This window comes from Pipistrellus hanaki (assembly GCF_964339955.1).
Source record: "Pipistrellus hanaki genome assembly, chromosome: 12".
NCBI classification, from domain to species: Eukaryota; Metazoa; Chordata; class Mammalia; order Chiroptera; family Vespertilionidae; genus Pipistrellus; species Pipistrellus hanaki.
Genome location: NC_140514.1, coordinates 54625922 through 54640105, shown reverse-complemented (window position 1 = coordinate 54640105; position 14184 = coordinate 54625922). Strand labels below are relative to the sequence as shown.

The following is a 14184-nucleotide window of genomic DNA, read 5'->3' as shown; positions in this document are numbered from 1 at the left end:
TATAATACCAGAAAAGCCATCATTGTAATGGTTCCAAAAATCCAGTATTAGACTACTGACATTCAAAATTTAGGCGACAGCAAGATGCATTAAAAGAATACCCCTCTTCAACACATCTTTAAAACCCCATTATTTTAAAGTCTTGAAAACTATAACAAACTGAGATTTTAAGCTAAGCATTAATTTCTCCCAAAATGAAGCTCATTCAAAAATCACCATTATAAACTCACCTGCAAAGGCTCACTGTGAGGGTTGTGTATGTTTATTAGAGGTGAGAAACTGCTATTCACAGGGACTCTAGCCCCAAGGAATGGCCTCAATCGATAAGGATTTGGAACTCCAACTCCAAATACCTGTTTCAAAGTAGGAAAAAAAGCAATTTGAGTTGCAATTATAACTAACATTTTTACAGGTTATGATTGACTGACCTAGAGAAAACTGGTGAGTCTAATGCAGATGAGAAAAGTTTCATCTCCTTCAAAAGGACCTCACATGTGATTTCTATATCTGATTTGGTGACATATTTGCTTTACTACAAATACATGCATTTGGAATAATTTATATGATATATTGAAACAAAACGATAGCAGTACGTCAGGAAGTTATGAGATAGACAAGAAAATAGGGCCTCAAAATTGTTCCCTACTCCAACCCTTAAAAGATGAATCTAGGGCCCAGACAATCTCTCAAATACCAAGCCCAGCCCTAGGTCATGTCCACATGGGAGGTCCTGGGTTGACTAATCAGTGTTAGCCAGTCATTCAAATGAAAAATACTTACAAAGTGCCTTCAATGTGTTAGGCACAAACAAACAGTAGTGAATAACTGAATAGTGAACAAGACAGATAATGCACCTGCACTCATGAAACGTACATTCTAGTATGCGTAAGAGACTACACAACAACAAAAGGTTTAAAAAATGGGAAATGTGATCTAGAGTAACTGGCTAAAGGAGGGATGGGACTTCTTTATAGAGGGTGGCCAGGGAATTCTTCTCTGGGGTGGGTGGGGTGTGTGTGTGACAGGAGTTGTCATCTGAAAGATGATAAAAGCCAGCACTGGGTGTGGATTCAGGCAAGGGGAAGTGTACAGGAAAGAGGCAGGAAAGGGCATGCCTTGTCTGAAGATCAGGAAGAAAAAGAGAAGTATGGTAAATGGGATGAGTAGAAGATCTATATAGGAGTCAGATTCTTAGATCCTTGTAGGTCTCGGTCAGAAGTTTACATTTTGCTCTAAGAGCAATGGGAAAACCCAAGGATATATGTGGGAAGTTAATTAGATCTGACTTACGTAAAACAAAACAAAACAAAAAAACCACTCTGACTACAGGGATTGGGGAGGAATGGAAGGCCAGTTAGAAGGCTAGTGTGTAATAGAGTGAGAGGTAAAGACAGCCTGGAACAGGGTCAGGGAACATCCGTCCTGCAGGCCCTTATTAGGCCCACAAAATCTTTGGTCTGGCTCTGGCAAAGCATTAGAGGTGAGTTAATTAAATGTTTGACCAAATACAGCAGGCTAATTTTTAAGTTAATAATTTTGTATGGCCTGCAAATGATGTTATAAATATCCAAATGGCCCTTGGCAGAAAAAAATTTCCTCACCCCTGGCTTAGAAGATGGCAGTGGAGAGGAGAGAGGTAGACAGACTCGATATATATTTAGGAGGAAGACTGAGGTAAAGAAAGACAGCTGGCCACTGAGGCTCATCTTGAGAACAACCTGATCATGACACTCCAGTAATCCAGACTGGCCAGACACCTAGGTCACTTGGGGCATCTCTGCAGGACAAAGGTCTTCACATTCTAATGATAGCCTTTTTATTTACACCACAGGTGCATGTTAACATATTGCAGACGGATTGCGAGAATTCTTGTGTTTTCTATTCTAAGGCTTGTGGGCAATCATGAGAATTCTTTAAAAAGATATTAGCTTGTAAGAACATGTAACAAATAACTTCAAAGTACAATGGGTATTTAACTTTAAAGCGTGCCTTTAACATTTATGTTAAACATTTTCTATACTCCTTCAACAGAAACTTATCTGGCCACTAGGTAAAGTTAGCAATAAAACTACTGGCCCATAATGTGTTAATATGGGTGTCATCTATAAAGTGCCATAGTTATTTATCTATTCAAGCCTTTAAAAGTTTACTGACTGCCACTAAACAACCATTTAAGATTTATTTTCATTAAATAAGTACAATATATGGTTATGACTAAACAGAATTGTTTACTTTGATACTAATTTTCAAAATAATTGAAGTGTTCTGGGCACTGGAGAAGAAATGTTCAAAAACAAAAATCACAGAAACAATAAAGTAAAACAATGAAACAACTGAGTTCCATGGCAATAGCACAGTGGCTAAGAGGCTGGTCTTCAGAGTTACAAAGACATGGGTTTGAATTGCTGCTCAACAACCTACTAATAGCATAATCTGGGCAAATAAAAAAACCTTTATACATTTCAGCTTCCTTCTGTAAAAATTGAGAATAACACTACCTATAACACAGGCAGAAGTGTATGTAAAATATAAGGAATTCTTAAAAATCTTGATAACCTTGATTATAAAAATCTTGATTCACAAAACAGTAACTTACTTTAATAACCTGTATAACAACATAAAAATAAGCTTATTAAAATTTTTAAAACAATATATTTACTAAGAAAAGCAGGCATGTATGTTTTAATCTTAAAACTATTATTGAGTATGCTTCACAAGTATGCAAAAAGTAAAGAGAAGTTAATATGAAAATATTTTTATGATTCTTTTGTCAATCAATCTTATATTAATACTTTAGCAGTAGCTTTATTCATCTGTTCAGTCTAATTTGAACTGGGATATTCAAAGACACAACAATAGGTATACAAATGCTTCAAGTCTAAACTCTTACATTTTCTATTATCCTTAAAAGTTATTGGAGAGGAATTGTAAAAGCTGGTCATGTTATAGGTCGGAGATGATGACTATATTTTAGAAAACAAATGAACGTTTTAATATTGGTTCTTACCTGGTAGGTAAATACCCCATGATTAGATGTATTAATAAATAAAGTATTTTCTACATTTCCTACTACTCTTGCAAGAAAAACTACATCAAATGATGTATTTCCTCCCGGAAGAATTTTCTGTAAAAGAAGAGCAATAAATAAATTAACAAAAAATCAGATCATGCTAATCACAATTAGATAGCTAAAGTTCTCTAAAACAAATATCTTAAAATCATTTCCATAAACTACCCCCTGCAAAAGTCTAAGTTTTTAATTAGCCAAACTATTTTGCAATGGAAAATAACAAAAAAAGATGTCTTCAGAATGGAAGTTTAGTCACATATCTTTGTCAATACCAGTCGAAAACCCCACACAACAGACGGCTTCCCTGGATTCTGTTCATTCAGCAATCATTGGGCAGGAATGCAGTGCCTCATTATAGGCTGCTGAGAGAGAAGTGCTTTTTTTTAAAAAAAAAAAAAAATTAAAAAAATATATATTTTGTTGATTTATAATTTCTTTTTTACAGAGAAGAAAGGAAAGGGATAGCAAGTTAGAAACATCGATGAGAGAAAAACATCCATCAGCTGCCTCTTGCACACCACCTACTGAGGATGAGCCCACAACCAAGGTATATTCCCTTGACTGGAATCAAACCTGGGACCTTTCAATCTGCAGGCTGATGCTCTATCCAGTGAGCCAAACTGGTTAGGGCAGGTGCAATTTATTTGAAAAATTTTTAATTTGCTTGGAAGTAATACCAACATATTGGTATATATATGTGATTTCTAGATCTTTAGCTATAGGGTAAAACTGGAAAAATACTATTCTCTTTCATATTCGGAGTTATTTTAATTGTGTATTTTTCCAAAGGGAAAAGCAAATTATGAACACCTTTAAAATATTTTCCTTGAAGTTGGACATGAAAACCAAACAATAGAAGCTAAATGTCATGAAGAGAAGCTTAAACTTCAACAGAAACATGATGCTGATGTTCAGAAGGTAAGGTATATATTATACCATTTATTCTTTTATTAATATTGAATATTTGAAATAGTCTAGGTCTTGTGATCCTTATCTGTCCATCCACCCACTGACCTGTCTACCAACCCACCCACCATCACCCATCCATCCACTGATATACATACTTAAGATACTGTGTTATAAATGTAACTTGATAAATTAACATTCTAGCAAAAGTTGATCTTTAAACTTTATGTAAATTCTCATAGGTTACATTACTTAGTGCAACTATAAATACTAGAGTTTGTTTTGGCCTAATATTTTTTCCACTTTCTGGCAATTAAAATTTCCCTTTTAATTTGAAAAGGAACTCTTGGATTTAGCTCCGACTGCATGTCAGCACTGGCAATGTAGGCTTCTTTCTTCATGATCATGTTGTGGTAATCATGTTGCAATATATAAATGTACCAATTCAAGGTACATTTACACAATGTACCTTACATTTACACAATGTTCTATGTCAATTATATCTCAAATTAAAAGAAAAACTGAACTACACCCCCATTGTATTAATCCCTCTCTTCCCAGTTTGTTTCATCACCTAACATCATAAAATTTTACTTATTCCTCCTGAAGAACTGGGGTGCTAGCAAAGAACAGCAACTTAAATGCTAAATGACTAAAATGGACTCAACTGTCCAAGAAGTCACTTTGTAGAGTAGAATTTCCCAAAGATAGGGGGAAAAACATGAGAGTTCAGAAGTGGGTCTGAGATGGGAGCAGTAATAATTAGCATAGAATGTGAGCTTCTGAGAGGACAGGTAGGTGCGAGATTTGCCTCTGGGTAGCTGCTGAGGATGACAGGTGAGAAAGGCATCCTGGGACTAACCAGCCTTCAGTGGGTTTGAGGTGGGTGAGGGTGTTTTTGTGGATGCAGTGGGAGCAGGGGGTGAGCAGTGGCATGGTGTCTGCTGTTCATAAACCTGGTCAGCACACGTTGACTATGGTCCAAACAGAATGTTGGTAATGAGTTATTTCTGACCTCTGTAAAGGCCAACCCTTGATAAGTGCAGGTACAACAGGGCCTGTAACACTGTGAAGCAGTCCTTGGCCAAGGGGCATGGTGCCATCGGATGGCGGCCCATTGGGAGAGAAGGCCCGGAGGGTGGAGGACTCTGCCTGTCCACATCCTCCCACTGAACGCATTTATGGCCCAGCCTGTCTTCTTCCACAGTCTTCCTCCAGCCTGCAGAGGCCTGTCCAAGACTCCCATTAGACTGAATGTTTGTACACTCATTTCAGTCTATTAAACGTTCTGTCAACTCTTCCTGGAGAGGGTTACGCAGTCTTCAGTTAGGTTATAAACTACCTAATGCCTATGGGCCACACAGGTTCCTTGTATCTCCTCACAGTTTATAGAATGCTGCCAACTAGGAATATAACTGATACTCAAAATGCTCTTTTAATTGAATTTTCTTTTTTTGTTTTATATTTAGGATATAAAGGAGAGAGGTTACTTATTAGGGAATAAAGCAGTCTGACAGTGAATAATATCTCGGGGGGGAAATGTATTTATTTACAACTCTTGCCTCCCCTATGCTGCTATCATATCTCCCTTCTCCGCCTACCCAGAGATAAGTATCATAAAAACAATCTCTGTTAGTCATTAATAAATCCAAAGTTCCTGGAAACTAGTAGGCACTCAACAAATATTTGTTAAATTAATTAATTCATACTTCCACACTATTAGATGGCAAACTATTTTTTTATTTACTTATTTTCTTATGTTTTAAATTTCAAAAGTAGTTAAGTGCTTATTTCATCTAGTGATATCTTGTAAAGATGTATAAAACTAATTCTCTTCCTTTTCACGTTATCCAATTAGCCTGTGTATCTGTTATACATTACATTACATTGACTCTTAAGATATCCAAATATATAGAAATTTTCTGTTTTATAAAAATGGTACATTCTACTCTACAAGTGCTTTACTACATATTAACATATATACCATAGCACAGTGGTCGGCAAACTGCCGCTAGCTAGCCACATGCGACTCTCTGGCCCCTTGAGTGTGGCTCTTCCACAAAATACCACGTGTGGGCACGCATGTACAGTGCAATTGAAACTTTGTGGCCCATGCGCAGAAGTCGGTTTTCGGCTCTCAAAAGAAATTTCAATGGTTGTACTGTTGATATTTGGCTCTGTTGACTAATGAGTTTGCCGACCACTGCCATAGCACATCCATCCATCCATCCATCCACCCACCCACCCACCCACCCACCCACCTACCTACCTACTATCTATCTAGCCTAAGTACCTACCTACCTACCTACCTACCTACCTACCTACTTACTATCTATCTAGCCTAAGTGATCGTTCAACTGTTCAACTGGTAGCTATGACACACTGACCATAAGGGGACAGATGCTCAACATATAGGCATGGAAACATGGAACAGACTGATGAATCTCAGAGGGAAAGGGATAGCATGGAGGGCAGGAAGAGATTAACCAAAGATCTTACATGCATACTAGAGGCTTGGTGCATGGATTTGTTCACCAGTGGGTTCCCTCAGCCCGGCCTGCACCCTCTTGCAATTCAGAACCCCTTGGGGATGTCAGATGTCCAGTTTCAGCCTGATCCCCGCAGGCCAGGCTAAGGGATCCCAACAGTGCAAGGATCCATGTACCAGGCCTCTATTTATTCCATAGTAATAGAGCAGTTCTAATTCATTCTTTTTATTATCTCTATAGTACTCCATACTACTGCTTATATGACATTTTGTCAATTCCCAATAACATGCATTGATGTCAGAGTTTAATATGAAATAAAATAAATAATATCTAGGCTTCTAGATCAATTCTATCTACACTAATAAAAGAGAAACATGCAAATTAACCATCACTCTGCTACGCCCACCAGCCAATCAGAGCAAGTATGCAAAGTAACCCAATAAAGATGGCGGTTAATTTGCATACAAAGACAGGGAATGAAGACTAAAGACAGCATAGAAGGAAGAGGGAGGGAAAGCAGAAAGCAAGGCAGTGGTGGCTGCGGGAGGGAAAGCGCAGGTGTGGCGGTGGCTGCGGGAGGGAAAGCGTAGGAGGGATTTCGGGGTGGTGGCTGAAGGGAAAGCACGGGGCAGCAGCGGAGGAAGGGAAACCAATGGGAGGGTGTGGGGGAAGTGCGGGGCGGCAGTGGTGGGAGGGAAAGCGTGGGGTAAGGGGCAGTGGTGCGGGTGGGAAGGGAAAACACAGGGCGGGAGGGGTGGTGGCGGCAGGAGGGGAGGGAAGCCTGCTGGAAACCCTGTTCTTGCAGGAACCTTCCTGCAACGGGCCTCTAGATCAATTCAATATATATATAAAAGCCTAAATAAACGTTTATGGTGGAACGACTGGTCGAGATGATGCGTACTCAGCAGGCAGACAGGCAAGCAGTTAGGGACAAGAAGTCCTGGGTTGTGAGAGGGATCCAGGATTACAAGAGGAATGTTTGACTGTTGGATGTCCGACTGCAGAAATCAGGCCTAAACTAGCAGTCAGACATCCCCCAAGGGGTCCTGGGTTGCGAAAGGGCGCAAGCTGGACTAAGGAACCCCACCACGTGCACTAATTTTGCACACCAGGCCTTTAGTTAAAAATAATCATAAACATTCATTAGTGACCTTCAACCCATGAGAAGAGAGTTTTTATATATACTAGAGGCCTGGTGCACGAAATTCTTGCACGAGGGGTATGTCCCTTCGCCCAGCCTGCACTCTCTCCAATCTGAGACCCCTCGGGGGATGTCCAACTGCCTGTAGGATCAGGCCTAAACGAGCAATCGGACATCCCTCTCACAATCCAGGACTGCTGGTTCCCAACTACTTGCCTGCCTGTCTTCCTGATTACCCCTAACTGCTTCTGCCTGCCAGCCTGATCACCCCGTAAGCACTCCCATGCCAGCCTCATTGATGTCTAACTACTTCTGCCTGCCAGCCTGATTGTCCCTAACTGCCCTCCCCTGCAGGCCTGGTCACCCCCAACTGCCCTCCCCTGCTGGCCATCTTGTGTCCATATGGGTGCAGCCATCTTGTGTTGGAGTGACAGTCAATTTGCACATTACTCTTTTATTAGGTAAGATAGAGGCCTGATGCACGGGTGGGTGCTTTGCCCTGAAGGGTGCCTTGAATAATGAGGGGAGTTATCTTGGGATATGGGGTGGCCTGGGCGAGGGCCTGTGGTGATTTGCAGGCCAGCCATGCTCCCCAGCGACCCAAGAGGAGGCCCTGGTATCTGGGATTTATTTATCTTCTATAATTGAAACTTTGTAGCCTTGAGTGGAGGCCAGGGCAGGACAGGACTGGGGGAAGCTTGGCTTCCTTCATCGCTGGGGGCAACTCAAGCCTTCTCCTCTCTCCAGCTCCGTGGCTGCCACCATTTTTGTTGGGATTTATTTATCTTTTAAAATTGAAACTTTGTATCCTTGAGGGAAAGCCAGGTCCGACCAGAGTGGGTGGGAAGCTTGGCTTCCTCCATTGCTGGGGAAACCTAAGCCTCCTGCTCACTCTGTGGCCACAGCCATCTTGGTTGGGTTAATTTGCATACTTGCTCCTGATTGGCTGGTGGGTGTGGCTTTTGGGTGTAGCAGAGGTACTGTCAATTTGCATGTTTCTCTTTTATTTCCGTATTTTCCGGCATATAAGACGACACTGTGTTCTAGTAAAAAGCCTGCTCAGATTGGCCAGAGTCAGAGAGGCGGTCTATTAAAAAAAGAACTGGTGTTGCCTCGGAAGTGGAGGGTAGTCTTATACAGCAAATATAGGCCTAAACCTATGTTTTAACTGTAAAATTAGGGGGTCGTCTTATACGCTGGAAAATACGGTAGTGTAGATATATAAATGTTTATATATCTATATTATATAAAATATTATAAAATGCCTGTAGCACCAATGGCCAAAGACCAGCACGGGTGGGCGGGGCTGCGAGCACAGTGAGGCCGTGTGGGTGGGCAGGGCCACGTGATTTCGTGCACTGGGCTTCTAGCATGTATATATAAAAGCCAAGCAACTGGTATGCCAGAATGACTAGCCTCTATGACATGCACTGCAATGGCCAACTGGCCCAATCAGTACCCTGATCGCCTCCCCCAACATCTCACAACCCCTCCACCCAGCTGCTCCCCTCTCCTGATCGAGGGTAGGGCCAACTGCCCGCAGCCTCTCCTAGCCCCGATTGGCCCCCCCCAACCCTGATCAGGGGAGGGGCTGGCTGGTCAACCTCCTGCAACTCTCCCCCCGCCAGCCTGGAACCCACTGGTGCACAGACTCATGCACTGGGCCTCTAGTTTATTATGTTAAGCATCTCTATAAATAAAAGTCTAAGCAACCATTACAACCGGTCGACCAATTGCTATGACGTGCACTGACCACCAGGGGGCAGAAGCTCAACATAGGAGCTGCCCCCTGGTGGTTATTGCGCTCCAACAGTCAATCTCCTGCAGTCTCTCCCCCTGGCCAGCCAATACAGTATCTGCTGTTTCTCCACCCACCCTACCCGCCCCCTCCCCCCGTCACTGGCCGGCCCCAATCACCAGTGAGGTTGAGGGACTCCACCCCTGCACAAATTTGTGCACCAGGCCTCTAGTACTAAAACACTTTAATTTTAGTCACAGTTTGAAATGAAGTTTATCTTAATCTTCAGTGTATCTGAAAATTTAAACAAACAGAAGCTTCTAAATAATACAGGAAAACATTTTTTGTTTTGTTTACCCATTTGTGTAAGGCATTCCATTTTAGAATTCTTAAAATTTGACTTTTACTGAGTGTAAAAAAACACACATGTATTCTTTGATGCAAAACATGTATTGCATTATGACCAATATACAATACAGCCATAATGATAAATAGGCCTACAATTCAGTCTTAATATATAATTTTAAATTATAGTTAATAAGACAATTAAGAGTTAATTAACAGATAATTATAAACAATAGATAACAGAAATTACATATATAGAAAAATAAACTGTCTTAAAAATCAAAACTTTACTAAGAGGGATTATTTGTGTGTGTTAAAATACACTCAGCCTTTTTTTTTAATTTTTTTTATTTTATTGATTTTTTTACAGAGAGGAAGAGAGAGGGATACAGTTAGAAACATCAATGAGAGAGAATCATCGGTCAGTTGCCTCTTGCATACCCTCTACTGGGGATATGCCCACAACCAAGGTACATGCCCTTGACCGGAATCGAACCCGGGACCCTTCAGTCCGCAGGGCGACGCTCTATCCACTGAGCCCAACCGATTTTGGCACGCTCAGTCTTTTAAACAATAATTATTCTTTTCTGTATTTGCTATTGGTTGGTTAATGTAGAGATGATATTGGTTAATAATCAGAACTTCACTGAATTACAGAATATGTTTCAAAGAAATATAATCTGGCCAGGAACTCTGAAGGTAATACAGGCAATCAGAGTTAGAATAAATATACAAAAAGGGTTTGCTCTTCTGAACATGAGAAACTTGCTTCATTATCCTCTAACGGCTCTTATCATAAGCATAAAATTAAAGTAGAGAGAAAATAAGATGTTTTCTTTCCACAAGAGTTCGGTCCATCTCTACTTCTTGAGCTTATGAGATCAAGACCTTACTGACAAAAAAAGATGGAGAGCAATATAAGAAAAAAAAAAGACAGCATAGATTTTAGCTATATCCTTTGAAATTAAACCTCAATTATAGGTACAGATTAATTTTATTTGTTAAATTTCATCTCAAGAATGGAAAACATGTTAGTTTTTAACTTGTTCTCTGACTACACATTTACTCTGTCTTTTGAAGAATTTTCAGAAAAACTATTTTTTTAAAATAATATGCATAAGATAGAAGCCAATCCCTGCGAGAGCCTAGTTCATATAAAAATATCACATGGATGATGCTTGGCTTGTTTGGTTTGGTCCACACTACCTCTTTCTAAAGTTGAATTCACTGTCAATATGTAAAAATTAGAATATCATATAAAAATGACTATTTCTGACTTTTTGGAAAATTTGAAGAACTGCTCATGGGCTTACATTCCCACTTATTTATACTGCCTATATGACCCGGTAAGAATCTGTGTTTGGAACTATTGTTCTATTCTCCATACTGCAATAGCACCATGATAAAAGTAAAAACCCTCACCTTTAATGAGGCTGAAGCTTGGATAAGTTAAGAAACAAAGCACTGCTTGAATTAGCAAAGACCGTTAACAAGTTAAAAATAAATCTGCAGGCAGTTGTGAACTATTTTAAGACTGTTTCTATTTGCACTTCATTATTTTGCCTTTAACCCAACATGTTTGAATGCCTGACAGCTGGGTGATTTCAATCATCCATATGTGCATCTCTATGGACAAGTTGTAACGTATATGTCACAAACTGTAGCTTACCATGAATTTTGTGCACTGGGCCTCTAGTATAAATATATTCTTCATACTTGCCCAAGAATATACTTTTATTGGTTTTAGAGAGAGGAGTGGGGAGGAGAGGGAGGAGGAGAAGGAGAGGAAGATTGTAAGGGAGAGGGAGAGAGAAACCTGGATAGGCTGCCTTCCCCACACACCCTGGACCAGGAATTGAACCTGCAATGTAGGTTTGTGCTCTGACTGGGAATCAAACCTGCAACCTTTTGATGCACAGGATGACATTCCAACTAACTGAGCCACCCAGCCAGGGCAGTCTTAGCATTATGGTTTCTTTTTTGTATGCCTCCTAGGGTAAAAACAACAAAGGTAAAAATAAACAAACTGGGTAACATCAAACTAAAAGGCTTTTGCAATGTGAAGGAAACGATTAACAAAACGAAAGGGCAACCTACTGAATGGAAAAAGATATTTGCAAATAATATATCTGTAAGAGGTTAATATCCAAAATATATAAAGAACTCATACAACTCAACATTAAAAAACACACCAAAAACTCCAAAATATCCAATTAAAAAAATGGACAGAGGACATGAATAAACATTTCTCCAAAGAAGACATGCAGATGGCCAACAGACACATAAAAAGATGTTCCACATCACTAATCATTAAGGAGATGCAAATCAAAACCATAATGAAATATTACCTTGCACCTATCAGAATGGCAATCACTAATTAATCAACAAACAACAGTGTAGGCAAAGATGTGGAGGAAAGAGAACCATCCTGCATTGTTGGTAGGATTTCAAACTGAGTGCAGTCACTATGAAAAACAGTAGGAAGATTGACCAAAATATTAAAAATAAAATTATGGCAAGGCCAGTGTGGCTCGGTGGTTGAGCATTGTCGACCTGTGAACCAGAAAGTCATGATTCAATTCCCGATCAGAGCACATGCCTAGGTTGTGGGGTTGATCCTATGTGGGGGACATGCAGGAGGCAGCTGACAGATGATTCTCTCTTCCTTCCTGTCTGAAATCAATAAAAATATTTAAATAATAAAAACGAAATAACTCTATGACCGAGCAATCCCACTTCTAGGTGTTTTTCAGAAGAAAATGAAAACATTAATTTAAAAAGCTATCTATGCCGAAACCAGTTTGGCTCAGTGGATAGAGCATCGGCCTGTGGGCTGAAAGGTCCCAGGTTCGATTCTGGTCAGGGGCATGTACCTTGGTTGTGGGCACATACCCAGTAGGGGGTGTGCAAGAGGCAGATGATCGATGATTCTCTCTTGTTGATATTTCTAACTCTCTACACCTCTCTCTTCCTCTCTGTAAAAAATCAATTAAAAAAAAAAAAGATATCTATGTTCCTTGCAGCATTATCTATATATATAAAAGCCTAAGTGGCCGTTAAAACCGGTCGACTGAATGACCAGTCAACCAGTTGCTATGATGCACACTGACCACCAGGGGGCAGATGCTCAACGTAGGAGTTGCTCCCTGATGGTCAGTGAAATCCACAAGCCAACCTCCCACAGTCCCTCCCCCTGGCTGGCCAACCTCCCAACCTAATTGGCTGGGCACAATCAGGACTGGCCGCTGGCCAGGCTGAAGGACTCCAACTCATGCATGAATTCATGCACTTGGCCTCCAATTTGCAATAGTGAAGCAACCTAGGTGTCCACTGATAGATAAATGAATAAAGAAAATATGCATAGCCCTGGCTGGTGTGATTCAGGTGGTTGAGTGTCATCCTGTGCACCAAAAGATTGCTGGTTCAATTCCCAGTCAGGGCATATGCCTATGTTGAAGGTTCAATTCCCAGTCAGGGTGTGTATGAAAAAGCAACCAATTAATGTTTCTCTTCTCGTCTCTCTCTCTCTCTATCCCCTCCCCCCCCCGCCCCCCGCTCCAAAAAAATTAAAGACATATGCTTAAAAATTCTAAACATTTCAAACTCAACAAAAATCTGCTATAAATAAGACTTACCCTATTTTGAAAAAATGATGCGTGAAAATGTGATGTTGTAGCAGATATTGATATTAAAGTAATAGTTTCTTCAGAACTAGGATTATGTAAGTAAACTTTTTCCATTTTTGGCATTCCAACTGGCCTGTAAAAAAATAAATAAAAAAAATTACTGTCACAAATGCTTCAAAGATCATTTCTAGCTGTTGGGTTAATTTCTAGTTGTTAAAAAAAAAATCAAACATTAAAGAGAGCATAAGGGGGGGGTAAATGGTGATAGAAGGAGACTTGACTTGGGTTGATGAACACACAATACAATATACAGATGATGCATTATAGAATGTTCACCTGAAGCCTATATAATTTTATTAACCAATGTCACCCCAATAAATTTAATAAAAAAGAAAAAAACCAAACATTAAAGTTATTAGGGAAATATATTTATAAGTGTTTAAAACAATTTATTAAATTAATTTATATTTAAAGTTACAGATAAAAATGCATTTAGCCACTCAACAAATATTCGAATGACAATTATATGTCACATACTGAGCCAGGTGCTGGGAAATAATGAAGCAAGTCTCCACCTGGATGAAGCTTGCAGTGTTGTAAGGAAGCAGGCTGGAAACAAATAGTCAGATCCTTTTATCTCTTTCTGTAAAACCACTCACTCTGCCTTCCTACTAATTTGAATTGCGTCCTCCTCTTCCCCAATGCCACTGATACATGCTCTTCAGTTTAGGAGGTGCTATTATCCCCCTCACTTTATAGATGGGGATACTGACGCACATGAAATTTAATTAACTTGTCCAAAGTCATATCTGGCTCTAGCTTATATTCTAACACACTGTCTCCTCTCAAGGGATAAATATAACACACTC

At 40.0% G+C, this 14184-nt stretch overlaps 1 protein-coding gene across 2 annotated transcripts in view; it reads right to left on the bottom strand.

Moving 5' to 3' along the window:
- Window positions 1-14184, bottom strand: part of TMEM131 (transmembrane protein 131) — a 161187-nt gene that overhangs the window by 70665 nt on the left and 76338 nt on the right. For both annotated transcript variants that reach the window (XM_084900319.1, XM_084900318.1), the window contains exons 5-7: window positions 13325-13448; window positions 3008-3124; window positions 231-353 (exon numbers count right to left, since the gene is read on the bottom strand). In XM_084900319.1, the coding sequence (XP_084756445.1) occupies window positions 231-353; window positions 3008-3124; window positions 13325-13448 (364 nt within the window). The remainder of the gene's footprint in view (window positions 1-230; window positions 354-3007; window positions 3125-13324; window positions 13449-14184) is intronic.